The 26508-nt window shown below is 39.1% G+C and overlaps 1 protein-coding gene across 6 annotated transcripts in view; it reads left to right on the top strand.

Annotated features, from left to right (window-relative positions):
* CPED1 (cadherin like and PC-esterase domain containing 1) overlaps window positions 1-26508 on the top strand; it is a 324765-nt gene that overhangs the window by 82825 nt on the left and 215432 nt on the right. For all 6 annotated transcript variants that reach the window (XM_018046984.1, XM_005679391.3, XM_018046986.1 and 3 more), the window contains one exon: window positions 4145-4220. In XM_018046984.1, the coding sequence (XP_017902473.1) occupies window positions 4145-4220 (76 nt within the window). The remainder of the gene's footprint in view (window positions 1-4144; window positions 4221-26508) is intronic.

Raw genomic sequence — 26508 nt, 5'->3', positions numbered from 1 at the left:
TTCATCATCCTGACACAAGATCTCATGTGAAAAGTCATGTCTCTGATCCTGCTCATGCTCAGGCTCAGTCACTTAGTTGGGTCCAGCTCTTTGCCACTGCATAGATTGTAGCCCGCCAAGCTCCTCTGTCCATGAGATTTTCCAGGCAAGAATACTAGAGTGGGTTGGCAGTTCCTTCTCCAGGGGATCTTCCTGACCCCGGGATCAAACCCGGGTCTCCTGCATTCCTGCATTGGCAGGAGCATCTCTCTGATAAGACACAGCAAGTACCCTTTGTTTCTGAAATCTGTGTAAGCTGTACCCTGTCTTTGCCGCATCTACACACATTCTTCTGGCCCATTAGTTCAGTTCCTGTAGTTCGTTTTACCAGGGCTCTGCAACTCCTTTCCATCTGTAGAAGTTGACTTCCCTGGTGGCTCACATGGTAAAGCATCTGACTACAATGTGGGAGACCCAGGTTCGATCCCTGGATTGGGAAGATCCTCTGGAGAAGGAAATAGCAACCCACTCCAGTACTCTTGCCTGGAAAATCCCATGGACACAGAGAGAAGCATGGTAGGCTATAGTCCATGGGGTCACAAACAGTTGGACACGACTGAGCGACTTCACTTACTTTCTTTCACTTTGTAGAAGTCAGGATGGTATAAAAAGGATGTTGTAAGCATCTGCAACAGTAGCACATTTTCTCTGAGCCCTTCAAGAAGTGGGTAGAGGCTTTAAATAGGACCTGTACACAGCCTTTCCTGCTATTTAGCTAATGCTGCTTCTCTTTCTTGGCCCTTCTGTCATTAGAGATTCTATTTAGTCAGTAGCGACTGAGTGATTTTTTTTTTCTTCCTTAAATGGAGGAAAATGGTTCAAGTATATGGGCTTTTAAACCTTTTCACAATCGAATTTAGAAATGTGTTTTGTGTGGTAAAAATAACAACATAAAACCACTAAACCTCTATGGTGGACTCCCCAGACCTTTGCAATGGTCTGTCCCCTCCCTCCAACCTCTCTTAGGAATTCTGAATTGAAAATTTTAGGGTTTTATGAAGGCCCTTCTTTTCCTACATTTAGACTCTAAAAGTGATCACTTTTGAATTTGAGAAATGTAGACATCCTAAAATCTAAAGTATACTATCCACTTTTCTCAAGTCCTATGTTCCCAAGAATGGGTTCTGCTGAAGCCTGGGCTTTAGTACAGTATAGATGTGGTATACACATACAGTGGAATATTAGTTGGCCATTAAAAAGATTGAAATAATGCTATTTGCAGCAATATGGATGGTGGACCTGGAGATGATCATACTAAATGAAGCAGTCAGACAAAGACAAGTATCATATGATATCATTTATATGCAAAAAAATTTTTGTTTTAAAGATACAAATGAACTCATCTACAAAACAGAAACAAATTCATAGACTTAGAGATTGAATTATGGTGACCAGAGAGGAAGGATGGGGAGGGGATGGATAGACTGGGAGTTTGGGGGATTGACATGTACATGCATGCTAAGTCACTTCAGTTGTGTCCAACTGTTTGTGTCCCCGTGGACTGTAGCCCACCAAGCTCCTCTGTCCATAAGATTCTCCTGGCAGGAATAGTGGAGTGGGTTGTTGTTTCCTTCTCCAGGGGATGTTCACAACCCAGGGATTGAACCCGTGTCTCTTATGTCTCCTGCATTGGCAGGCAGGATCTTTACCACTAATACCACCTGGAAAGCCCCATGTATATACGTCTATGTTTAAAACAGATAACCAATATCTGTTTAAAACAGATAACCAAGGACCTACTGTATAGCACAGGGAACTCTGCTCAATATTCTGTAATAACCCAAATGGGAAAAAATTTTAAAAAGAATTAAAAATAAAGTAAAATATTCATAACACAAAACCTTGCAAATGTAGAGATTCAGTAACTGGACTGAGTCATACTAGTTATTTATCTTTTGTATGCATATACTAAGTTGCTTCAGTCGTGTCTGACTCTTTGCGACCCTATGGAATGTAGCCCGGCAAGCTTGCTGTCCATGAGATTCTCCAGGCAAGAATACTGGAGTATGTGCCATTTCCTCCTCCAGGAAATCTTCCCAACCCAGGGACTGAACCTGCATCTCATGTCTCCTGCATTAACAGGCGGGTTCTTTACCACTAGCACCACTTGGGAAGACCTGTCTTTTGCACAGACTAACCTGAATAGGAAAGTTTACATATACATGAGTTAAATATATTATTTTTATGTACACTCAGAAATTAAAATGAGACTATATTAGAAATGGTTTTATTAGGAGAAATTAATTTTTGTTTTTTTTTATAGAAGAGATTTTCTGCATTAAAAGTTATAGAGGAATAAAAAATACTCAATCCTTGAAAAAATAATAAAAAAAAACCAGAGCATTAAAAAATTTATGCCTGACCTGAGCTGAAGTTTACAGTTTGCTGAATAAACGGATAGAGTTAACAAGATTGCGAGGATTAAAAAACTTTTAATCGATGAACTGTTTCAAAGCACTTTAAATGAATCATTTTTTAAAAACTACAACTTGTGGTTGAATTGTTGAATTGATCAAAGCTGAGAGCAGAAGTGGTATTTAGAGACCCAAGGCTCTATTTTTCAAATGGAGAAATTGAAAAAAAGAAGTAAGGTGATATGCTCAAGGTTCTGACTGTGTTACCCACCAGAAGTGGGACTAAAACTCATGTTTTTTATTCTTTCTCTTTTCTCCAGCTGCAACTGAATTTTTTATCCAGTCAGGTCGGCAGGCCTGAAAGAAGCTCTTTATATAGTACATTTTTAGGATAGACTGAATTAATTTGAAAGTAATCAATATTTGGTCAAAAATGAATCTGATTTTCAAGCTAATTTATAATGACTCTTTCTGTTAGTTTTAATGAAGTGTTACCATATTTGATATTCTTTGGGGGATTCCATTGAGAATAGCTAGTTGATCTATACATTCCAAAGAGAGTAATTGTTTGTTTGTATTTTTTCTTTATAAATTAAAATATGTGTTTGAATTCATGACTACATTTATAAAGCTTCCCAAGAGCAAGTTTCTGTTAAAATAGAGTTTTGTCGTGACTGGATTTTATACTTGAAGCAATAAATACCCTTCAGTATGATGTGAAAAGTGGTGCAATGGGAAAGAATCTGCCGGCAGTACAGGAGACATGGGTTCCATCCTGTGGGTCAGGAAGATCCCCTGGAGAAGAAAATGGCAACCAGTTCCAGTATTCTTGCCTGGGAAATCCCATGGACGAGGAGCCACCAGTTCATGGGGTCGCAAAGAGTAGGACACAATAGCACAGACAGCATGAAATGAAAAGGTCCTCCTGGGTAGGGCTGCCGCTGCTGCTGCTGCTGCTGCTGCTAAGTTGCTTCAGTCGTGTCCGATCCTGTGTGACCCATAGATGGCAGCCCACCAAGCTTCCCCGTCCCTGGGATTCTCTAGGCAAGAACACTGGAGTGGGTTGCCATTTCCTTCTCCAATGCATGAAAGTGAAAAGTGAAAGTGAAGTCGCTCAGTTATGTCTGACTCTTAGCAACCGCATGGACTGCAGCCTACCAGGCTCCTCCGGCCATGGGATTTTCCAGGCAAGAGTACTGGAGTGGGGTGCCATTGCCTTCTCCCTAGGCAGTGCTAGTGGTAAGCAACCCATCTACTAACGCAGGAGACATAAGAGATGTGGGTTTGATCCCTGGGGTGGGAAGATTCCCCTGTAGGAGGGCAAAGAAACCCACTCCAGTATACCTGTCTGGAGAATCCCTTGGACAGAGAAGCCTGGCGGGCTACAGTCCATGAGGTTGCAAAGAGTCAGACACGACTAAGCAACTTAGCATGAGTGAAAACTGTAAATGCTAACAGGTTAAGCATTAGCACTAGATGTCTGTGATTCAATATCATGACATTGAAGTATGTCTGTGTTTTAAAAAATGTTCCCAAATATTTTGAAAATTCCTAAGGGCAATTTTTATCTTTTATTATCAAATAAACCACTCTATTATTTTGCATTTGAATGCTGACTTACAGAGATTTGAAGATAGGGAGTGAACGGTATAGATGATACTTCATACCTGTACCCTGTGGGCAGTTTGTGTTTTCTTTGCCTGGGTGTTTATGAATGCTTAACTCATTAGAACGTTTCCCTTTTCTTTCAGGTAAACACGTTACCAGAAATACAGCATCAGCTTTGCAGAAAGGAAGGATTATGTCAACTCACTAGAAGATTTCCAGGTAATCTTTCATTTGTTTCCTTATGCATAAATCTGTGAGATATATAGGCTTCCTCAGCAGACACCAACCAAGGAGCCCTCAGATTAGCATACTAAGCTCCTTTGTTCATCAATGCCATCTTCACAAATCTTCTAGAAATCACAAGGTTTTGCCAAAGAGAAAGACCTTGATAATAAGGACTAGCACAAAACGTTGAAATTCTTTCTCTTAGTTTTGCCTTCTAAATTTCTAGATGAATATTCTTTTTCTTCCTGTGTATTTGTCTTCAAAATAATTGTTGCTTCATTTTAAAAGCAATTATTATAGTACTTCTTAATTATATAAACCTTGAGGTTTTTAAAAAATATATTTAAGTGACTCCAATCTTAACAAATTTCTTTCTGCTTCCTGGAGGTCTCTCAGTTTGTCTCAACAACTTTAGAAATTTGGGACAAAAATGACCATCTCGCCTCCTCGTAGAGTATCAGAGTGGAAAGAAAATACCAGATTGCGTATGAGTCTTCACCTATGTAGTTGTAGCCTACTTGAAAACTCATCAATGAAAAAGTTCCTCAGATTTCTAGTTTAAAACACACTTAATGTTTGTCCCTAGAAAATATTACACTATATCATTAATATTTAAATCCATATAGTTTTAATTATGTTTTTAAAATTAATTTGTTTCTGAATTGAATCATAAAACTGGTATCTTAACCCATCAGCTTTTCCATGGGGTTTCTGCTTCTACAGCAAACATGTACCACGTTGATATGTCCCACTATAAAGACTACCGTCTTCTATTGACATTTACCAAAGATTAAAATAGTCATAAATTAGCAATTAACCTTTCCGTTTAAAGTACTTGGTGGTGCAGAGGTTAAAGTGTCTGCCTGCAGTGTGGGAGACCTGGGTTTGATCCCTGGGTTGGGAAGATCCCCTGGAGAAGGAAATGGCAACCCACTCCAGTATTCTTGCCTGGAGAATCCCATGGACAGAGGAGCTTGGTGGGCTACAGTCCACGGGTCGCAAAGAGTCGGACACGACTGAGCAACTTCACTTTCACTTTCTTTAAAATAAATAATTGATATACAAACTTGGTTATGCAGGAATCATTTTATATGACACGTATAACTGACTCCATGATCTCTTTCTTTTGTTTATGTAAACTTTAGTGAATATTATTTTATAAAAAAATGTTTTTGTGAGACGTAAGTAAACTGATTATTCCCATCAGTACATTATTAATATGTATCTAGAAATCCTTTAATTAAGTCAATTTCTAAAACATTTGTTTACATTTTGAACAGAACCTACATACTTTCAAAGTATGTTTTTCTTTGTTGCTGTTTGCGTTTCAAAATGACTGATAAGCACTGGAGTTAGCAGAATAGAAGCATATTAATGAAAGCCTGTTTGTAGCCAGATATGAATTACCAGTTTCAAAAAAATTCCCCAAACAACTCTTATCTAAGTTTACGTTTTGCTTCCATAAGATTAAAAAATTTTAGTCTACTTGCTGCTTTAAACATTTCTTATTCTCGAAATCATCTATAAGTTCTAGATATATATAGTCTTTTCCTCACTCTGTCTAGTTTGTAATTTTCTATGTATCTCTGTGACTAACAAGGTAATTTCATGGAATATACAGCCTTTTTAATGGAATTATTTCTCCTGTAATGTTATCTTTCTATAGCTGAAGATAATTTTCTTAGATATGTAGCTTTAAAGGAATAGGTCTACAGCACTGTTTTTTGGTATAGACTTTATAAACAATAGCTTATGTTGGAGACAATGGCTATGAATATACAGTATACAATGTAACATTAATATGAATAAGATTAAAAAACACATTACTTGTTGTGAATACTGAATATTTAATATTGAATACAGCTCAGATAGCATCATGCCTGTACCTAAAAATATTTTAAAAAGTAGGTACTATTAAAAAGATGGTAAAACTAAACATAATACTATATACTTTAGTCATTTTATTTAAAACTAAAGTGATCTATGCCATTTTGAGACAGACAAAATACAGATTTTAAAACCAGAGATTTTTAGCTCTGCCACTTATAAGGTGTGTGAGTTAAATTTGAGTTGTTGTTGGTTTTGTTTTTTTTTTTAAGCTATAAAGTGAGGATAGTGAGACCCATTTCACAGATTTAATTTAAAAAATTAAGTATACAGGTATGTCTATGAAAGTGAAAGTTGCTCAGTTGCAACTCCATGGACTATATAGTCCATGGAATTATGTGTATATAATTTTATTTGACAACGAATACATATTTATATACATACTATTAATATACTAACACATAGTACTCCAAAATGGTAACTGGGTCATCCTAGATGTGAAAAGTCCAACAACAGGACTTTCAATATTTATTCTCTTTGTGTGATGGATTATCACTACAATTTTATGTTTCTGCTGAACCTGTGAAGAGTCAGAATTCACCTTCTTCCAAGTTCACAAGTCTGCGTGCCAGTTTCATGGGAGCTGGCAGAAGACAGGAGACTCCTGGGTCAGAGACAAATGACTTTATTATTTATAGCAAGAGAGGCAGACAGATTATCAGCATTTGCAGTGGTTCAGTGAATCCCTACTCCCACAGGGCAAGTGAAGAGGTCTAGGTGGTGACACTGTATACTAAGTAGTTTGCATTTCAAGAGCAGAGCTCCTCGCTTAGAGAGTTTGAATGTTCATAAGGTCCATGAGTGTGCCTACCCTTTGCCCCAGAAAGACCCATTATTTTTGTTATACTGGGCAAAACCTCTTTGATCTGGAGACAGACACCATCTGTATCTTTCAAGACTGTCCGCTGCATAAATATCTTTGAAAAGATAGTTCAGAACAGATTCTTAGTGCCTCTCTTTGCAAATGATGCAAAAATGTGAAAAATACATGAAGAAGTGTCTCATAATGATTTCAGAAAAGAATACCTGACAGGTTTGAGTTCTGAAGCTTAATCAATGTATAATTTGGAACAAGATTTGAAGCCTGGTTTGCACTTCAGGCTTTTTTTTTTTAATCGATAAAAATAAGACATTTGGCAATTATTAATAACTCTGAGATTCCATAATTCCTCTGTGCCCTTTTCCCATACAGACATGCTGTGCCAGGCTTTATCTTGAGCAGTAGGTACCAACATGGATGCTATGAAGGCAGGGATGATCATCCTGGTGAATCTGAATGGGACCTTGCAAGTGTGGCAGGACAGAATCTGAGCCAGATGTAGGGGAGCGTTTAAAGACAGCCTGTAAGACTAACACGGTCTGTTCCGTATCCCAGCTGCATAGAGTGTACCTGCTATTAGACTTGTGACTCACATGGAAAGGCACAAATCCATGGAATTTTTACTGGCTAGCCCAAAGGTTTATTTTTATCTTGCCATTTAATGTGTTTGTGTTTGAAGACAAATGCTTCAGAATTTTTCATTGGCCCAAATTTTTACTAGTGACTTTTATTGCTTTTTATTGCGTGTGCGTGCATGCGTCCTCAGTTGTGTCTGACTTTTTGTGACCCCATGGACTGTAGACTTCCAGACTCCTCTGTCCATAGAATTTTCCAGACAAGAATGCTGGAGTGGGCTGCATTTCCTACTCTAAGGAACCTTCCCAACCCAGGGATCGAACCCATGACTCGTGCATCTCCTGCATTGACAGGTGGATTCTTTACCACTGCACACCACCGGGAAATTGCTTTCTATTAAGTTTCATTTTTTTATAAAAAGATTTCTTTTCTATATTTGAAAAATAAGTACAAAACAAAACACCAGGGAAACTGTTTTATTTGAGTTGTCAGTTGGTTTTGTTCTCTTTTATGTCATCCAAGAAGCCTTGGTTAGTAGTGTGCCAAAGTTTTGGCTATTGCTCATTCTTTCCAGTTTTATCTTCGTTCTGAGTACTAGCTTTCATGTGAAATTTGAAATGTACCCAAACTTGTACTCAAAGATAGCATTTTGAACATTTTAAGATCTCTGGCCTCATCTGTTCAGTAACATGTGAATATATAAAAAAAGAAAAGGAAAAGGAAAATGATAAACAGAGTTTAACTCTTTTGTTGTATGTCAACAAACCTGGACTTTTAAAAAATATAGATATTTACTACCAAATATAAAATATATCTTTTAATAACATAATTGAACTTTTTCAAATATCAACCAGTATTAGTTATTTATCTTACATGGAATTGGTGATTGTTTTTAAAATTCTAGGTTTAAAAATTTCTGTTTATTGTATGACACCAGTGAAATATTTTCAGGGAATCAAGTAGACTAGCTTTAATTTAAACAAAGCAACATGGAAATTATCAATGCTTAATACCATTTGAGAATTTTTATTGACTTCATTTTTTCCTTTCCTCTACAGTAATGTTCTCCTTCAAACAAGAATGTGAGTAATGAGGTTCCCAGTATTAAAGAAAATTGGGGACACAGCTCTATGAGGCAATCAGGCAGACTTTCAGAGAACATCAGAGTTTGCTTCTTCTCCATGCTCTCAAATGCTGAACTGCCTCCCTGTGTCCTCTGAATGTGCCTTCATGCTTCTGCCTTTCCACTTCTGTCTCACACACGATTATATTCTTTGTGCAAAACATTCTTTCCCAAAGTAAAACCCTCACCTCTTTAGTATGGCTGACTTCAGCTAGGTGATAGAATAAAGTAAGCTGATGGAACTAATTCAAACTAAATTACACCCTCACCCCAGTCATAAGCCTCTTACATGTATTTGCATTTTTATAAAAGAAGTTTGCAAACCCAATGAATTTCTAATTGTAGAATTTCTGGAAGTGCATTCAAATTCCTATTCAGTTTACCAGCAAGCCGTTCACTCCCAAAACTTACTGAATCCGTCTACTTTCCTCCATCTGTACCATGACCAGTCTTGTCCAAGTCAACGTGCTCTCATACCCTTCCCATTTCTTTTCTTGTTTCTGAATAATCCAGTTCATTATAAACACTAGCTAGAGTGATCTTTCCCCCATTTCTTTCAGAAATAAGACAGATTTATTTGGCCTGCTCACTGCTGTCTGTCTAGGGACTAAACAGCAAGGCCCAGGTAAGCTCTTATGCTCTGACTTGAGCCAGGGATAGATTTTATTGAGACCAGAAGTCACACACCCAAGTTTTTATGAAAGCCTAGTATGTGATATAAGAAGTTCATAACAATTCAGAAGCTTGTAAGATCAAATGACCCGTGCATTTTCAATATTTGGCTTGTCATCAAATTTATAGACTCATTAATGTAAGTCATTTGGACTTTAAGAAGAGGAGTTGAAAACATAGCAAGGTGCAAGGCAGTACCATGTGACATTGCCAAGATAGACCTTGACAGAGTGGCAATGTTGGACATGTAACGTCCCCCCATGTTTCTCAGACCTGTAGACTTCAGTTACCGCTAACATTCAGACCCTCCGGTAGGGTAGCCTGGTCCTTCTTGTCCCGCGTTTGTGTCCTCACCCTTCTCTAAGCTCCTTCCTCTTAGCATATTTGCATTTCTCTACACACTTGGTAACTCCAGCTTCCATTCACCTCACGAAAATGGTAACTTTCTTTCCTTATCCCTAATCCCTAAAGACAGTGAAGCTGGGTATTCTACTAAAACCTTAATCTCTGGTGTTGGGAGGAATTATTGGCATCTCTTTGCTTCCCCTTCTTCCTCTCATCTGTTAACATCCTGATCATTCAGAATATTCAATAAGAAAAATCATCACCTGGGTTGACTCTTTCTGGAGACTTAAGAGCTGCCATCATTCTTGTCAGTTTTGATGCCCACACCAATGACCCATTCATCATCACAGTTCTTTGATCTCATCAAATCCATGACCTTCATTTCTTTTCATCTTCAGCCTCCCATTTGAGCAGCCTTGCTGATTAGTAATTTGCATTACAGACAACTATATCCATCTTTGAGGCTTTAATTCACCACTTTATAATCACTGGCTTTCTGGCTTTTTCACTCCTTCAATATCTCTGAGCCTGGAACCTCAGAGGTCACTTTTGTTAGTCTTAATTCTGCCACTTTCTCCAAGTCCCTTGGCATTTCTTTCCTACCAAGCCTGGGCCACTGAGTTTGCCACTTGGAGTATTTCCCTACAAGTGTATATATTTTTCCTTAAACATCAACTCTGAAGCCACCAATTCAGAAAAATCTTACAATCTGTCTTCTTTGCTCCCACATAGTAAACGCTGAAGAAAACACACAAGTTCTCTGTTCTTTCGATGCCTTCCTCACTTGCTAAAATGGAAAAATAAATCATATTACTCCTGCAATTATTAGCTCAGCCACCACCACCAACACAAGTAGCTAGTGCCGCCTGAGGCATTCTGTCCTAATTTCCCTCTAGGATGCTTGTGAAAACACATTTAAAATTTTTGAATACTAGCCCTAGCACTCACAATACAGGAAACTATCAGAGGAATTTCCATACATTCTAAGGCTGATGGAAGCAAATTGTGGTTCTTAATGCTCTGTTCAATTCAGTGGAGTAGAGAAGACACTCTCTTGCATGATCAAGATATATTTGGGTGGTTTGGGTGTGGCTTCTAAAAGAATGTCTCCTGTGGTTTTAGCAAGCCATCAGTTGGGCTAAACAAGTTAGATGCTGGGAGCTTACATCTGTCATTCAGCTGTTTGTCTCAGAAAAGTTAAGTGATAAGAAAATGACACATTCCTTCCCAGATGAGCATATTGTTTTGCAAATGAAGCAAATATGAAGTAAATATATTTTATATTGAAAATCTAAGCTCTTTTTACTCAGGACTGTCTTCAAGTAAAGTCCACCTGATTTGGTGAGACAGATACATTTTCTTTCCTCTTTGTTCCTATTGTACTTGTGAAAGCTTCCAGAATAGCCTAGTCACAGTGTGTCTTAATTGTACTTGTATATGTTTGTCTCCCTACAAGGACTAAGACACCCTGTTCTCAAGTCCCAGTGTATGGGCATAATCCCTGGTATATAATAGTTCCTCTAATATTTTTAAATGAAAGACTGGAGAGGATACTGATGGAGGGGGTTAGAGTGGTGGCAGGGCTTCCCTGGTGGCACAGATGGTAAAGAATTTGCCTGCAGTGCAGGAGACCTGGGTTCCATCTCTGGGTTGGAAAGATCCCCTGGAGAAGGGAATGGCTACTCACTCCAGTATTCTTGCCTGGAAGATTCCATGGACAGAGGAGCCTAATGGGCTACAGTCCATGGGGTCACAAAGAGTCATACACGACTGGGCGAATAACTCTTTATAGAGTGGTGGAAGGGGACCCTGCTGATCATTAGAGGGCTTTGGCGATGCTTGGATGGATTTATCCCTTTACTCACTGAACAAATTCAGTATTGAGTTGGCTCTATGAGGCAGAGTGCCGGCAGGAGAAGTGGAAAATACTGTCTCCTTCCTCTGAGATATAATTACCCATTTTGAGTAATAAGGTATTTGTATCCATGAAAGAACTAGAGAACTGTTATCATATTACACACACAAAGCAGAAAGATACCAATAAATTACATGACTGATATCCATTTCTGGGTGATTATCATTGCAGCCCAGAGACTGGTCACCTTATTCCTGTCTAAAACAATATACTTAACACTTTATCACATTGTTGGTTCTCCTCAGGCATGCAGGCTGGAGATTCATATAGACTTCTTATGGACAGGCTTGTATTTTTGTACCATTTCAACCCCCAAATCTTTAAATATATGTTCACCATTTCTTTAGAGAGGAGGCTGAGGACAAAGTAGAGAGACGGTGGTAAGAGGGGGCTTTCTTCTCTTATCCAGTAATGTTTTAGGGCTTCTTGTAGATCAGCTCTCTGGGCAGTTTTCTTCATCTTAATGGTTCTGCATTCAGGACAGAGGAAATAAATCCAATACTTCTTGCTGACATTGTGCTTCAGCGTTTTTCCTCTGTGGAGCCTGTGAAAGAAAGTGAAGATGTCTGAGCTGTAGCCAGAAAACCTAAATCAGAAAGAGAGAGCATTGATCTTGGTTGCATGGGTGTGAGGTGGATTATTTTTCTTTGTCTTTAAAAAAAAACCACTTAAAACCTCCTCACACACACAAATCCTAGAAACCCTATGTAATGTAGGAAAAAATGACTTTGGTTTGATGTAAAAGGGTAGGGTCCTTCCCTCTTTATCCTCTTCTTTGCCCTTTCTGTTTTTCCCCCTTGTGGCCCCCAAAGGCCACTGCCTCCCACCTGTCTGACCCATAAAAATCCTCTGAAGACTTTGGGCTGGGAACCATGGCTCTCGATAAGGAACTTTAGGATAAAGAGCATGAACAGTGGTCAGTGGGGGTGGATTCTATTTATCAAGCATGATTTCTATTTTCAAGCATGGAAGTTTGTAGAAATGTTCTTCTCTTTCCTGTGTCCTGTTAACATTTTAGGCCACCATGAGAAGGAAAATAGAAATCAAATTTGAAAAATGATCAGACATGCATTTTTAAATTCCTGTTCCCTTTCCCTTTTTTATGCTGTTATTGTGCTAGTAAGATACATTCGTTATGAAAAGAATAGAAAATACAGATAAGCAAAAAGAAAGAAGAAAATTTAAATCTAGTGAAACTACATAATTTTCCCTACCTTCCCCGTTCATTAACAATTTTTACATACTAGACTACTATTCAATTCAAGCATGAATAAATCATGGCATATTTTTCAGTGGGAAACTGTGAAGACATTAAAAATGATGGCAGATATACATCTATTGGCATAGAAAAATATTTACACCATATTGTTTAAGAATAAAAGTAAGAAAAGTAACCCGAATATATGTTATATATACCTTACATTATTATATATTTTACCTATGTATGCAAGATCTATGTAAAATATATATTAATAATATATTTTATTATAAAAATACTTACATATATACACATATATATTAATTCATTTAGTACTTACAAAGTCTCTGTGAGATAGTCATCATTATTTTTCCTATTTTATTCAAGCGTAGAGAAATTAAGTAAACTTTTCGGTGTCACACGTCTAACAAATGATATCTGCACATAGTCTGCATGAGTCTGGAGTCTTCTCCCTGGTGGCTCAGATGCTAAAGCGTCTGCCTGCAATGCGGGAGACCTGGATCGGATCCCTGGGTTGGGAAGATCCCCTGGAGAAGGAAATGGCAACCCACTCCAGTACTCTTGCCTGGAAAATCCCATGGATGGAGGAGCCTGGTAGGCTACAGCCCTTGGGGTTGCAAAGAGTCAGACATGGCTGAGCGACTTCACTTTCACTTTGACTTTCTCCCCTCCAAACTCCTCTGGGTGACATTCAAGGCTCTGAACAGGCTGAGGTCCCTACATTTCTCCCTGGTTTCCCATTATCTCCCAGCCTAACTCTCTGCTCAAGCTCCCTTTACTGTCCTAACACGAGGCTGTGGCTCTCTCCTGTACCTGCTTTGGGGCTTCCCTGATAGCTCAGTTGGGAAAGAATCTGCCTGCAATGCAGGAGACCTTGGTTCAGTCCCTGGGTTGGGAAGACCCCCTGGAGAAGGGAAAGGCTACCCACTCCAGTATTCTGGCCCAGAGAATTCCATGGACTGTATAGTCCATGGGGTCACAAAGAGTCAGACATGACTGAGCATCTTTCACTTTCACTTTTCCTGCTTTTACCCTACTGACCTCATCTAATTTTATCATCTCTTTAAAGATTTTTTTCTCCAAACACAGTCACATTCTGAGATATTGAGAGCTAGGGCTTTAACATGAATTTTCAGGGGATACATTTCAGCCTGTAACAGCCAAGGATAGAAAGAGGAAGGAACTGTGATTGGTAGTTCACCAGATCCATCTGGTGAGAGGAGAACAGATCCCCAGAGGAAGAAAGATATTGGACAGACAAAAAGAATGAATGTCAGTTATTATCAATTTTTGATAAATATTTATTGATTGGTTATGATAAAGCCCATGGTACTAGGGGTAAAGAACCCACCTGCTAGCTCAGGAGACATAAGAGATGCGGATTTGATCCCTGGGTTCAGAAGATCTCCTGGAAAAGAAAATGGAGACTCACTCCAATATTCTAGACTGGAGAATCTGATGGACAGAGGAGCCTGGCGGGCTACAGTCTACAGGTTCACAAAGAGCTGAACGCAACTGAAGCAACTTAGTATACGGCACAGATGGAATTCTTCAGGCAGACATCTCAGTCTGCCTAAATGATTCGTTTTATAATCTTATTTATTTGTTTGTTTATTTTTGGCTGTTTTGGGTCTCTGTTGCTGTGCGGTCTTTTCTCTAGTTGTGGTGAGCGAGGGCTACTCTCTAGTTGCAATACGCAGACTTCTCCTTATGGTGGCTTCTCTTGTTGCGGGCAACAGGCTCTAGGCCCGTTGGGCTTCAGTAGTTGCAACATGTGGGCTCAGTAGTTGCGGCTGCCAGACTCTAGAGCACAGGCTCAATCGTTGTGGTGACTTGGTTGCTCTGCAGCGTGTGGGATCCTCCTGGATCATGGATCAAACCCATGTCTCCTACATTGACAGGTGGTTTCCTTACCACTGAGCCACCAGGGAAACCTGATTCATTTTAAAGTAAGAGAATACCCATGTTTCCTTATCTTTCTTACTTTCTGCCTTGAACCCTAGTTCTCAGGCCTTTTTCTGCTCTCCAGAGCTAGCTAATATGAGAAATTAGTTCATTCAGCTATACTTTTCCCTTTCAAGTATACCTTTTTTTTAAAAAATTATATATACTTCAACCCCTAATAATAATTCTATGGATAAGAATTTTAGACTCCATTGCAGACCAGTCAGAATTTCATGGAAACTGTTGAATCATGTGAATGCAGTGATCACTTCCTGAGTCTGACCTATCCATAAAATTGATCATTCTGCCTGTGAGCCATAAATCTCTAAATGAACTAATCACAGACAGAATCAAATGGAGATTTTGAGAAAGTGATAGCATCGCCTTGCTTCATTTCCTTGAAAATGGGAAAAAAATATTTGCTGCTTATTATAGCCTGTTAGTTGTAAACTACATAAATCTTCCTTCCATTTGGCATATCTCGTAAACTAAGATGCAGGCTTATTGATGTGTCTGGGATACATACTGTGAAGTGCTTCACACCTGGCCACAGGCAAGATAGAAGGGAGGGTCGGCGCAGGCTGGTAGCACTAGGCTGTGAGGGTCAGCATGTTGAGCTTTGGGGGGCTCGCTTTTTCTTTGAAAGAAGCTAGACCAAACTCATTGACCCAAAGGTGCTTCTTGCTCTGGTGCTGTGCATGGAGTTATACTTCGCAATTTTGGCATCAGGCCAGTGTGAAAGCGACAACATGTCCATTTTCCAGTAAACGTTTGGCAAGTCCTTGACATCTCTGAGACTGTACTTGAGACCGATGAGCTGAGGGAGCTGATTAATCCCTCTGCTCTTTGGTTCAGTGGCCCCGACCTTTTAAACTTGAACTGACTTGGTGAACTTTACATTTATGGTGCATGACTTGTGTATCTCCTGCCATCATGTAGGTAATATTGATTTATTTCACTTGGAGAGTTTGTTATCTTGTGCCAGACACTGGGACACATGAGGAGCAAGCTTGCATAGCCCACTTTCAACAGTGTGTATGATTCTGATTAATTCTGATTTCAACAGACCATAAAAGAAGAGGTGATAAGAGAGATCCTCGCTTTTGTCATTCAGATCTTTCCAGCAAGTCCCCATTTACTTATTTCTATGCTATACATAGGAGAGTAGCGTTGCATCTGAATAACTTGTTAAAGCGTAAACAGCTTTAAACAACAAAACTGGGTTGCTTTGCATTACATAATAAAAACTCAGTAAACTCTGGTTGTACTTCATGGATTTGTTTATTCTGTTTGCCCAGCCTGCAACTATTAATCAATAGTTTATTCCTCGCTGTGTGTAGACACGTTCCATGACTCAGTATACTGTCCTCTAAAATAAACTCTACCATGTTTGTTTGCTCTTGCCTCAGCAAACACATCACCCAAGCAGTGAGTGTAATATTCCCCATGTCATTTCTTCCTGATCCACTGTGTTTGTAACAGAAATGATAGCAGTGAATCTGATATCCTGATAAGAAACCCCCCAAAAAAACTTCAGTCAGTCAATTCAGTCACTCAGTCATGTCCAACTCTTTTTGACCCCATGGACTACAGCAGGCCCCAAAACATAACTTACTTCAAAATAGATGGAAAAAACTTCTTACGGGAACGGCAAAGCCCTTTATTTTAAGCCATCAGGGGTTACACTATTTGGAGATTACAAGAGCTAGATTAAGAAGAGTGCAGAATGAAATCAGGTTCTAGGATTTAGCTGCTTAAGTGGTGAAATCCCGAAATTTATACACTTGCCTTGCTTTGTGAGTAAACTAAATAAGCAAAGGAGAACTGTTCTATAAGTTTGATTCATTTGTTCCTGTGTATATATGCAGAGACAGAGAGATAGACACACACACATACACACACACACAGATTTTGGTGTTGGAGGATATAGTATGTTGAATCTCTTACCTAGTCTCTTTCTGGTGGGAGAGGTAGATATTGAACAACAGCAAAGTTGCAAGTGTTATAAAAGGAAAACAATGTTAGTAGATTTGCAGTGCTCCTGGCTTGATCATTTTCATGGAACTTTGGAACTGGGAACTGATTTTTGGCTTGTAAGATATCATCAACATTAGGAAATGAAAACCCACTACAGTGATACATTAGCTTTAAGGCACACAGCTTCATAAAGTGTATGTTATATAACACATTATTCATTGGAAGATGATGCTCTAATGGCTAGTCTGTTGAACTTCTTATTGTAATAATAATAATTAATAATACAGTATATTAGGGCTGATACATTTTAATGGGCATTTAATGTCTTCCAGTCTGACAGATCCCATTGAAATATATATTGATAAAAATCCAAAATAAGCGTTGCTGCAAGCTACAAACAAAGTGAATTACATTTATTTCCCTAAATAGAATCTTAGACTCCTTCATTTGTAGTTGAAGTTGTGATTAGGAAGAATACATAGCTTGGCAGAAGTATAATTAACTGAATGAATAGGATCATTTGGGAATATGCTTTACTCTTTGATGATGGGTTGGGTGTGCTTCTGTCTGGGAGAGATGCACAGACTCTTATTTTATGGTAAACCCCATTCAAATCATGTGATTCACTGCTTCACACTTTGGGGACTATTTTTTTAAAATTTCTGTTACCTCCATCTAACGGTAATATGGAATTTTCTCTTTTTTTCTGAGGCATTTTAACGGATGATACCATAGAGTCATAAGGTGGTGTTAGTGGTGAAGAACCCACCTGCCAATGCAGGAGACCCAAGAGATGTAGGTTCCATCCCTGGGTCAGGAAGATCACCTGGAGAAGGTTATGGCAACCCACTCCAGTATTCTTGCCCAGAGAATCCCATGGACAGGGGAATCTGGCAGGCTACAGTCCACAGGGTGGCGAAGAGTCAGACACAGCTGAAGCGACTTAGTATGCAGAGAATCATAGCAGCAGTACAATCCCAGTGTTGATGGTCATTTCAGAAGAAAATGTGTAGCTTATGGAAGGGTCAACTTACCCCTAATTAGACAAAAGTAGGTAATTTAGCCACATTAGCTGAGAGGGTCTTTTGAAGGACTGTCTTGCCTGTTTCATTTCTGAACCTTCATAAGATGCTCATAAATACTGGTAAGAATCCTAGTCTAAGAGATCAGAAGAATTCTAACCTTCAGCCTTCAAGTCAGGAATCCTGTGGTCTTCATATGAGAAAAAATGCACCCAGTTATGACCTATAGTAATGTGACCCTGGGAAAAGTATGTAGCCCATTTGTGCCTCATTTTTGGACTTGTAAGACGGAAACAATTTTACTGACCATTCTTTCTTCACAGAGTTGTCATGAAAATGCTTTATAGAATATGTGTTGTAAATCTATAAAAGTAATATATAAGGCATTATTTCTGTATTACTCAAGATATCCATGAATCGATTTGGAGAGGAAAATTGAATGAGATGTTCAGCTTTTCAGATTGACATAAAACTGTCACAGCAATATATATTGTTCTTTTTAGAGACATTCTGATGAAAAGAAAGCCTATTTATGCTTAAGTATTATCTAAAGTTAGAGCTTGAGTACAGATCAAACAGGATTAGTACTAGTTTTGTGTTTGTTTTATAAATACACTGGGTCTTCATGATTTATGCGGCAAGGTTATATTATAGATAAATTACCTTCAAATAATAACATGTAGTAACACTAATTCTTTACGTATCATGTGTTAGTTGCCGTGTCAAGGACGTTATCTGGTTACTCTTTTAACCCTCTGTAAGCATCTGTGGGGCAAATACTGATGTATCTTCTTTAGATAAAAGAATGGAAGCTCCAAGAATATCTGAGCTACAGACACAGCTGGAAACGCGAAGATCCATATCTTAGTTACCATGCACTACCTTTTGTAATAAGCTTGAGCTGTAATACTATATTTTAAGTCTATCTTTTATAATGCAAGAAAATAAGAAAGGAACTATTTAAGAAAGCCTAATAATACCTGGGTCTAGTGAAACGAGAACTTGTTTACCACTCTATTATTATTATTTGATCCACTAACGTAATTCTCGTAATTTCTTATTTACCATAATATTTACAGATAAGGAGACGTTAAGTGAATTTGCTGCAGGTGGGAAATTGTTTTTGTTTTGTTTTTCTTTTAGTCTTTTTTGTTTGCTTGTTTTAAGCCTTTTAATTGGGAACTCAGTAACAGATGGGAATTGAGAGCCCTAGGATAATCAAAAGCTCAGGTTCTCATCACTCACTGGCACTGTCTCTCTTGAGGGTCCTCTTTGTTGTTGTTCAGTTGCTAAGTTGTGCCTGACTCTAGGCAACCCCATGGACTGCAGCATGCCAGGCTGCCTGTCTTTCACTGTCTCCCAGAGTTTACTCACATTCATGTCTGTTGAGTCGGTGATGCCATCCAGCCATATCATCCTCTGAGGGTCTTCTTTACCTTTCTTCTGTTACCTTTTATCTGATGTGCCTACTCAGGGTCAGCTCCTCAAACCATCCACAACCATTTTTTGCAAACTAGAAATTTTACTGTGGCAAACTCCACACCACAGCCATAGGTCTGGGGCTCGGGGCAACTCAGATGTGGGGGTACCACCAACCTGAGGTCTGGGCCTCTGGAATGACAGTGACCACCTCGGGCCATGTGGAAGGACCAAGTATTAATTGTCCTGGCTCTTTAAGGCTACTCTTCTGACCTTCAAGGAAGGGCTTTTAGAATTCACTGGTTGTGCTGCCAGGAGGGTTTATAAAGCACCATTCTGGGGATGTGAAATTAATAAATGTAAGCAGAACCAAATTATGTTTTGTGGGTGATATATGATTTCTGTGGGATTAATGGTTCTCGAAAATGGTTTTCAGAGGAAGTAATTGCTTTGACCTGATTGTGCATCTGCTGCTGGGGAGTGGCAAGAGCAGACTGAATCCGGCTGCATGTGTGTGAATCCCTTCTTGGCCTCCTAATAGCCCACTGTCCTTGGGCAAGTTTCTTACCTTCTCTATGCTTCCGTTTTCTGTCTGCAGTGTAGGGACAATAATGATTTTGCCTCTGGGGATTGGTAAAAGGATAAGGGTTCCTACATGTAAAGTACTTGGAACAATGCCTCTCACACAGAGCCAGCAACCCACAAATGTTAAGTATTTAATAAGCATTTCCATAAATATTAGTTGATAAGTACTACCAACAAGTGGTCTTATCTAGTTGGTGAGACCCATGTTTTTTAGGATTCACTAACCCGGGAATAAAGCTAGGTTCTTAAAATGGTCACAAAAATATTTCTTTGCCTCTACCTACACTCACCGTCTTCAGCCCCCTTCTCTCAAAATCCTGCTTCCAGTCACTTTTGGATCATCCTAAAACAATCTTTTCATTCATTCCTATCTGACCTCACATTCCTTTTTGATAAATTTATTTATTGATCTCTTGTTGATCTAGAAGGAAGTGCCTATAACTAACCTATACACGTAATTTCAACAATCCTTAATGTAATGGACAAATAGAAGGAAAGTGCTCATGTGCTGAGTCACGTCTGACTCTTTGTGGCCCCATGGACTGTAGCCCGCCAGGCTCCTCTGTCCATGGAATTTCCCAGGCAAGAATATTGGAGTGGATTGCCATTTTCTTCTTCAGGAAATCTTCCCAACCCGGAGATCAAACTCTTGTCTCCTGTAATGCAGGCAGATTCTTTACCACTAGCCCCACCTAGGAAGCCCCAAAGGAAAGTGCTTTGTAGTATAACAATTTGTAATGTAATATGTAAATGTTGGTGCTGTGCTCAATCGCTTCAGTCTTGTCCGACTCTGCAACACTATGGACTGCAGCCTGCCAGGTTCCTCCGTCCATGGCATTCTCCAGGCAGGAATACTGGAGTAGGTTGCCATGCCCTCCTCCAGGGGATCTTCCCGACCCAGGGATCAAACCTACATCTCTTGGGTCTCCTACACTGGCAGGCGGGTTCTTTACCAATGAGCCACCAGAGAAGTCCAATATGTAAATGTTTAGGCATAATGATATCATAAAGTCTAATGAAATAGTCAAGTGCTCCCCCTTTTATTTTGAGTCTCCCTGAATGTGACAGGTGCAAATTCAGATTGGTGCAGTTAATATCGTAAGGAAACCAAGATTCCATGCATCACATTGCTATTGGTGAACAACTCTTGAGAAAGCCACAAGCAAAACAAAGTATAGTGTTACTTTGCTTGACTATGAAATTGCATTCCTGAAAAATTCAGTGTATATTGAAATTGGGTAAAATGCCTAGGGCTTATATATAAAGTGGAGTCAAGATCTAGGTTCAAATAATTACCAACAGGCTTTTCGTTCACATCGGTGTCCAGCAAGACATTCAAAAGTGGTATGGGATAGGGGAGAATTTATTGTTTTGCACAGAGTGATATTCATCATAGCAGCAGGTGTTACGGTATGTGCCCTGGCCCATGAGAATAGACATCTAATTATTCAAACAGGCACCGGGCTCTGCACCTTACCAATGCATTCCAAATAAACATCAGCCTTATCCTAGACAGGCAGAGAGCTAGCCTTTATAACCCTCATCCATTAAATTTCAGTAGCAGTCTCAATCACTGTGATGGCCTCAAATGCCCCCCTTTGTCTCAGAGGGTGTATCTTATGTGCCCATGAACTCAGTCCTCTTGCACTTGATACCACATCCACTAGTTACTGTACTTCTGTTGCCCTATGGTCCTCTGCTGCCAGTGTACACCACTGGTCACACCCACCAAAGGTCCTACCACTAGAGTTCCACGTGGAAGAGACTGCTGTTGCACCTGCCATTGTCTGTGCTGTCCCATGCCCGGTGTCAGGGATCCTGAGGTTCATGGGGTGCCTGCTTCTCCTCTGGCTGCTGCTGAAACTGTTGGGGCCATGTCCCGGGTACCAGTCACTGTCTTGTCCATTGGCTGAAAGTCCACTGGTGTTCTCAGAAGCCAGAATAAGTCAACACTAAACTGACTTAGTAGTAGTAAAATAAATAAATAGTCAAAATCTTTCTTTACATTATAATTTTTTTCTATTGCATGGAATGTTATACTCTCACTGAACAAAACATTTTTTTTTTTCAGTATTGTTTTAGCTTCTGACATGAAACCTGGGGTGGAAGTAAGGCCTATGGAATATTGGGGCAACATACTAAATTCTGCCCCCCTCCTTCATGCTGTTCTGTTATCCTTGGCCTTCTCTTCCGCCCACTCTTTCTTCTTTAGGACAGTTTTCTTACTGTTAGGCCTCACCCACGGTTCTCCCAATCAGGGCCAGGCATGGTGAATTCCTAGCTGAGTTCAGATTCAGTTCAGTACAGTTCAGTTGCTCAGTTGTGTCCCACTCTTTGCGACCCCATGAATTGCAGCACGCCAGGCCTCCCTGTCCATCACCATCTCCCGCAGTTGACCCAGACCCACGTCCATCAAGTCCGTGATGCCATCAAGCCATCTCATCCTGGGTTGTCCCCTTCTCCTCCTGCCCCCAATCTCTCCCAGCATCAGAGTCTTTTCCAATGAGTCAACTCTTTGTATGAGGTGTCCAAAGTACTGGAGCTTCAGCTTTAGTACATTCCTTCCAAAGAAATCCCAGGGTTGATGAATTCAGATTAGTGTCACACTAAAACTCCAATACGCTCGTAAATAATAACCAGATTGCATTCTTGTCATCCCTCGTTGACTATATGGTTTCAGAGAACAACAACAAAAAGTGGGGGTCTTTTCTTTTCCTGTTTTTTGGGGTTGGGATGGTTGTGTTTAACATTATTGAGTTCTAAAAATGTTATGATGGTACCTGAAATATTTCTCTTGAACAGAATATGGAAGTATGGCTGCAATTATCCTTCAAATATAAAGCTATAACTGTTTATATTTATATTCTTGTGTTCCAATACTGCAGGAGCAAGAATATTTACTTTGTCTCTAAATACAGAATTAAGGAGAAAAAGAGAAAGATTATGTGGTTAAGTAAACTGATTATGCCTAATTTATCTTTTCAGCTCAGTATTTGGTAATGTTCCTTTTTCTAGATTCCGTCTCTTAGTCCTCTGTAGGTCATTCAACAGTTTTAGAAAAGCCTGTGTCATTGAAGAGAGAGAAGTTTAAACTATATTCATAGAAGGCTATAAAAAGCAAAGATACCACCCGCAAAGTGATATTTAAGATTTTCCAGTTACATGATTTATTGGTAAATCTACATGTGTTATGCCAAGAGCAAAAGAAGCAAAGTACCAGGTGTACTCTTTTAATTAAGAGAAGTTTTACCTTTAAGACAGATTTTAATAGAATATTTTCGTGTTTGTAAGCTACTGGAACAACATTTTAAGCTGTTTAGTGGGTGAAAAGTCCTTAATTATATGAAATATAGCTCACGAGGGAAGCAAAACTGAAAAAACAACCCCAAATCCTAGAGTCTCATGCCAATTTTGAAAATTTCTGGTCAGAAATATGTGTCCTAATGTCACCTGAAGCTCCTGAGACCAATGGATACTGTGAATGGTTTAAGCAATTTAGTAAATAAAAGCCAGATTTCTTGAAGAAAATGCTGAATAAACGCAGCATTCTCAGAGAAATCAGCCCATAGTGGCGAGTTGGAGGCTGGATGAGTGATGTGAGGCAGCGAGTTGAAAACCTGAATTGCTAATCACTTGGTGGGTGGTGGCCGCTGAGAACCTCTGTCACTTTTCACTCTAGATCTAGGAAATTGAATGAACACTCTTAAGTTCAACTTTTCTCATAATAGAGACCTCATGCACTTTTTCTCTAAATCAGATTTTGCTCACCTGCCTTTCTCTCGTAGTGGTCCACCCCAGCAGCCAACTGGGCCGAAGGGACCTGACCTTGGCCCTGGGCGTGGCAGGGGGCCCAGAAAAAATGGCCCCTTTGAGAGAATGCTGAGCATTATGTCGTGGTAAGCAAACAAATAAAACACCCCCTCCAACAATACACGGTTTATTTGTAAATAAACCTTGAGGTTTATTTACGTTTTTCAGTACCTTTTTTTGGAAGGAAGGAGATCTAGGGACAAAATGGCAGCTAAAGGGGAATTAGCCTTACTCAACACATAGTGAAATTTCTGCCAAATTCTGCTTTTATAACCCTCTTTTTTTTTTTTTTCCCTAGGCAACCCTGTCAGCTCACCAAAACCCCATCCTGTACATCCTCTCTCCTTGTTGGTCTCTTTTTTCACTCTTCTCTTTCTGATTCATTTATATTGATTAAAGATCAGTTTTTCCCCCATTACTTCAAACAACATTACAAACTTGGTTCTCCAATTAGCATGTATCATTCTCTCTTAAAGGGGAAAAGAGGAACAGAAAACCTATACTTTGATATTTTTTTCACTGTTACTCATTCATTTTCCCTTTACTTAAAGATAGCTTGAATTCTTTAGACTTAAAATGAGCTTGAATGTTTTCCACTACTTACAATCCAAGCTTTTGATTCAGCTTCCATTGACTGAGTCTACAGAGTCAAATTCTAGCAGAGAGTATGACTGTCATTTGATGACTTTGAACCCCTGAGTGATGCCATAGCTCACAGAATTTTTTAAAGCAATAACTGCCCATCCCTAATTTATTGAAAATGACTGAGATATTATTGGGTGCCAGAGAATTGTCTTCCCTAAAACATTTAGTGTGTTTCATAAGAAATAGCAAAATATAAATGACTTAGTATCCACTACCCACCTATTTAAAGTATAAATAGCAGCTTGGGCTTCGCTGGTGGCTCAGTGGTAAAGACTCCACCTGCAATGCAGGAAATGTGGGTTCAATCCCTGAGTCAGGAAGATCCCCTGGAGGAGGAAATGGCAACCCACTCCAGTATTCTTGCCTGGGAAATCTCATGGACAGAGGAGCCTGGCAGGCTACAGTCCATGGGATTGCAAAGAGTTGGATGTGATTTATCAACTAAACAACAGCAACAACAACACATAGCAGTTTAGACCTGGAAGTTCAGTCTGGGATTGCTGTTACAGGAGCATGCAAATGAGTGGTCTTAATTGAAATAAAATGCTGATGTGAAAACTCTGTAGTCTGAGTTATAGTGTATTAAATCTCTGGAAAATACTATATGTATATCAATTAATATTTTATGTAATACAAATAAGTATTTGTGTTATATATTAAATGTCACATATATAAATTAGGTAATACGTATAACACACACACGCACATGTATGCTAAAAGCACCTTGGCAGTACAAAAGATGAGAGATGTATGGAGAAAACATGAAGAGTATTCTTATTAGAAAATAGTTATTTGAGTTTAATGTCCTGGCCTAAATTTTACCCAGAGTAGAGAGTTTAGGGGGAAAATTTCAAAATTAATCACCTAATTAACATCTTTAAAGACCAACAGTTACTTAACATTTCAGATATGAAAACTTCCTCGCTTTGGTTAGTTCAGTCACTCTGTTGTGCCTGACTCTTTGCAAGGTTGCAAAGGCTCCTTTGCACAAAGGCTGCTTTGTGCAAAGGCTCCTGTAGCCTGCCAGGCTCCTCTGTCCATGGAATTCTTCAGGTAAGAATACTGTAGTGGGTTGTCATTTCCTCCTCCAGGGAGTCTTCCCGACCCAGTGATTGAACCCACGACTCCCACTTTGCAGGCAGATTCCTTACCACGGAGACACCAGGGAAGCCCCAAAGATGCAAAATAGGCCAAATGTATCTGTTGATGGGCTTATCCAGCTTAGGGTGGAACTGAGACACTATTTCAGAAACTCTGATCAGATTCTGCCTGGCTTCTGACCCTTGTCTGTTTGTGTCCTCATCTATGAAGAGTGGACTCCTGTGTCACCCAGCTAAAACTGACAGCCACAGACTCCAATCATATTGCTGATTAATTGGAGGGAAAGAAGCTGAGAACAAAATGGTTCCGTTGGGATATATTTTTTCAGTGTCATAACCAGAAATCTTTTCTGACGTATTGCCATGTGCTTGACCTATTTCTGGCATTGGGACCTCTGGTCCTCATTAGATTTCATTTGGGCAACTGCCTCTAGTCTCTGCATGTTCTCTATTTGTCTCACTCTTGGAGTCAGATATTATGAAAATATTGATATTTTAAATATGTACTGGTTCACATATAATAAGTTTATTTGTAAATACTATAGGAGTAGAGAAGGAAATTGATAGAAATATCATGTATACTTTATTATACCAAAAATATAGGGTGAAAATTGAGGATGGAGTTGGTCTGTGAAATTGCCATTAAAGAAGAGCTATGTTAATGCATGGTTTCATTTAAAATAGGTGCAATGACTCACTGTATTTGTGTATTACATTTAAATTGAGATTGCCTTCAATATACTTAAAAAGAATTTTGAATCACTGTTACAAACCTTTAATAAGTCATTACTTATTCTGATGTAGATGATATCAATAGAGTTTCATAGTTTGCTCCAGAAAATGTTTAATATTAATAAAGTGATTAACTTATTTTCACAGTGAGTGGGCTTAGACAGCTACTCTGTTATCATATTTGTTGCATTCTAGGTACTAATATTTGTTGGAGGTTGTGTTTCAAATTGTTATTAATGATGCTCACTGATTTATACCAAATTATTCATCTTTGGTCTTACTGAAGTAGTAAAGTATTTTCTTCCCTTTTCTTTTCCCCTGGAAAATTTATGTAGAAAAGCATCAAGGTAAATTAAGTTGCCATAAGGTAAGAAAACAAGTCTTTCATGCTGTTTGGTCATTGCAGTGAAGTCACATGGCAAGAAAATTGAAGTTGTAGTCTAGGCATAGCTTTTATTACTGAGGAAAAGGAGCAGAATTCAAGGTTTTTA

Source organism: Capra hircus, chromosome 4 (assembly GCF_001704415.2).
Source record: "Capra hircus breed San Clemente chromosome 4, ASM170441v1, whole genome shotgun sequence".
In the NCBI taxonomy this organism is placed as follows: Eukaryota; Metazoa; Chordata; class Mammalia; order Artiodactyla; family Bovidae; genus Capra; species Capra hircus.
The sequence above is the reverse complement of the archived record's forward strand: the minus strand, read 5'-3'. Positions and strand labels throughout refer to the sequence as shown.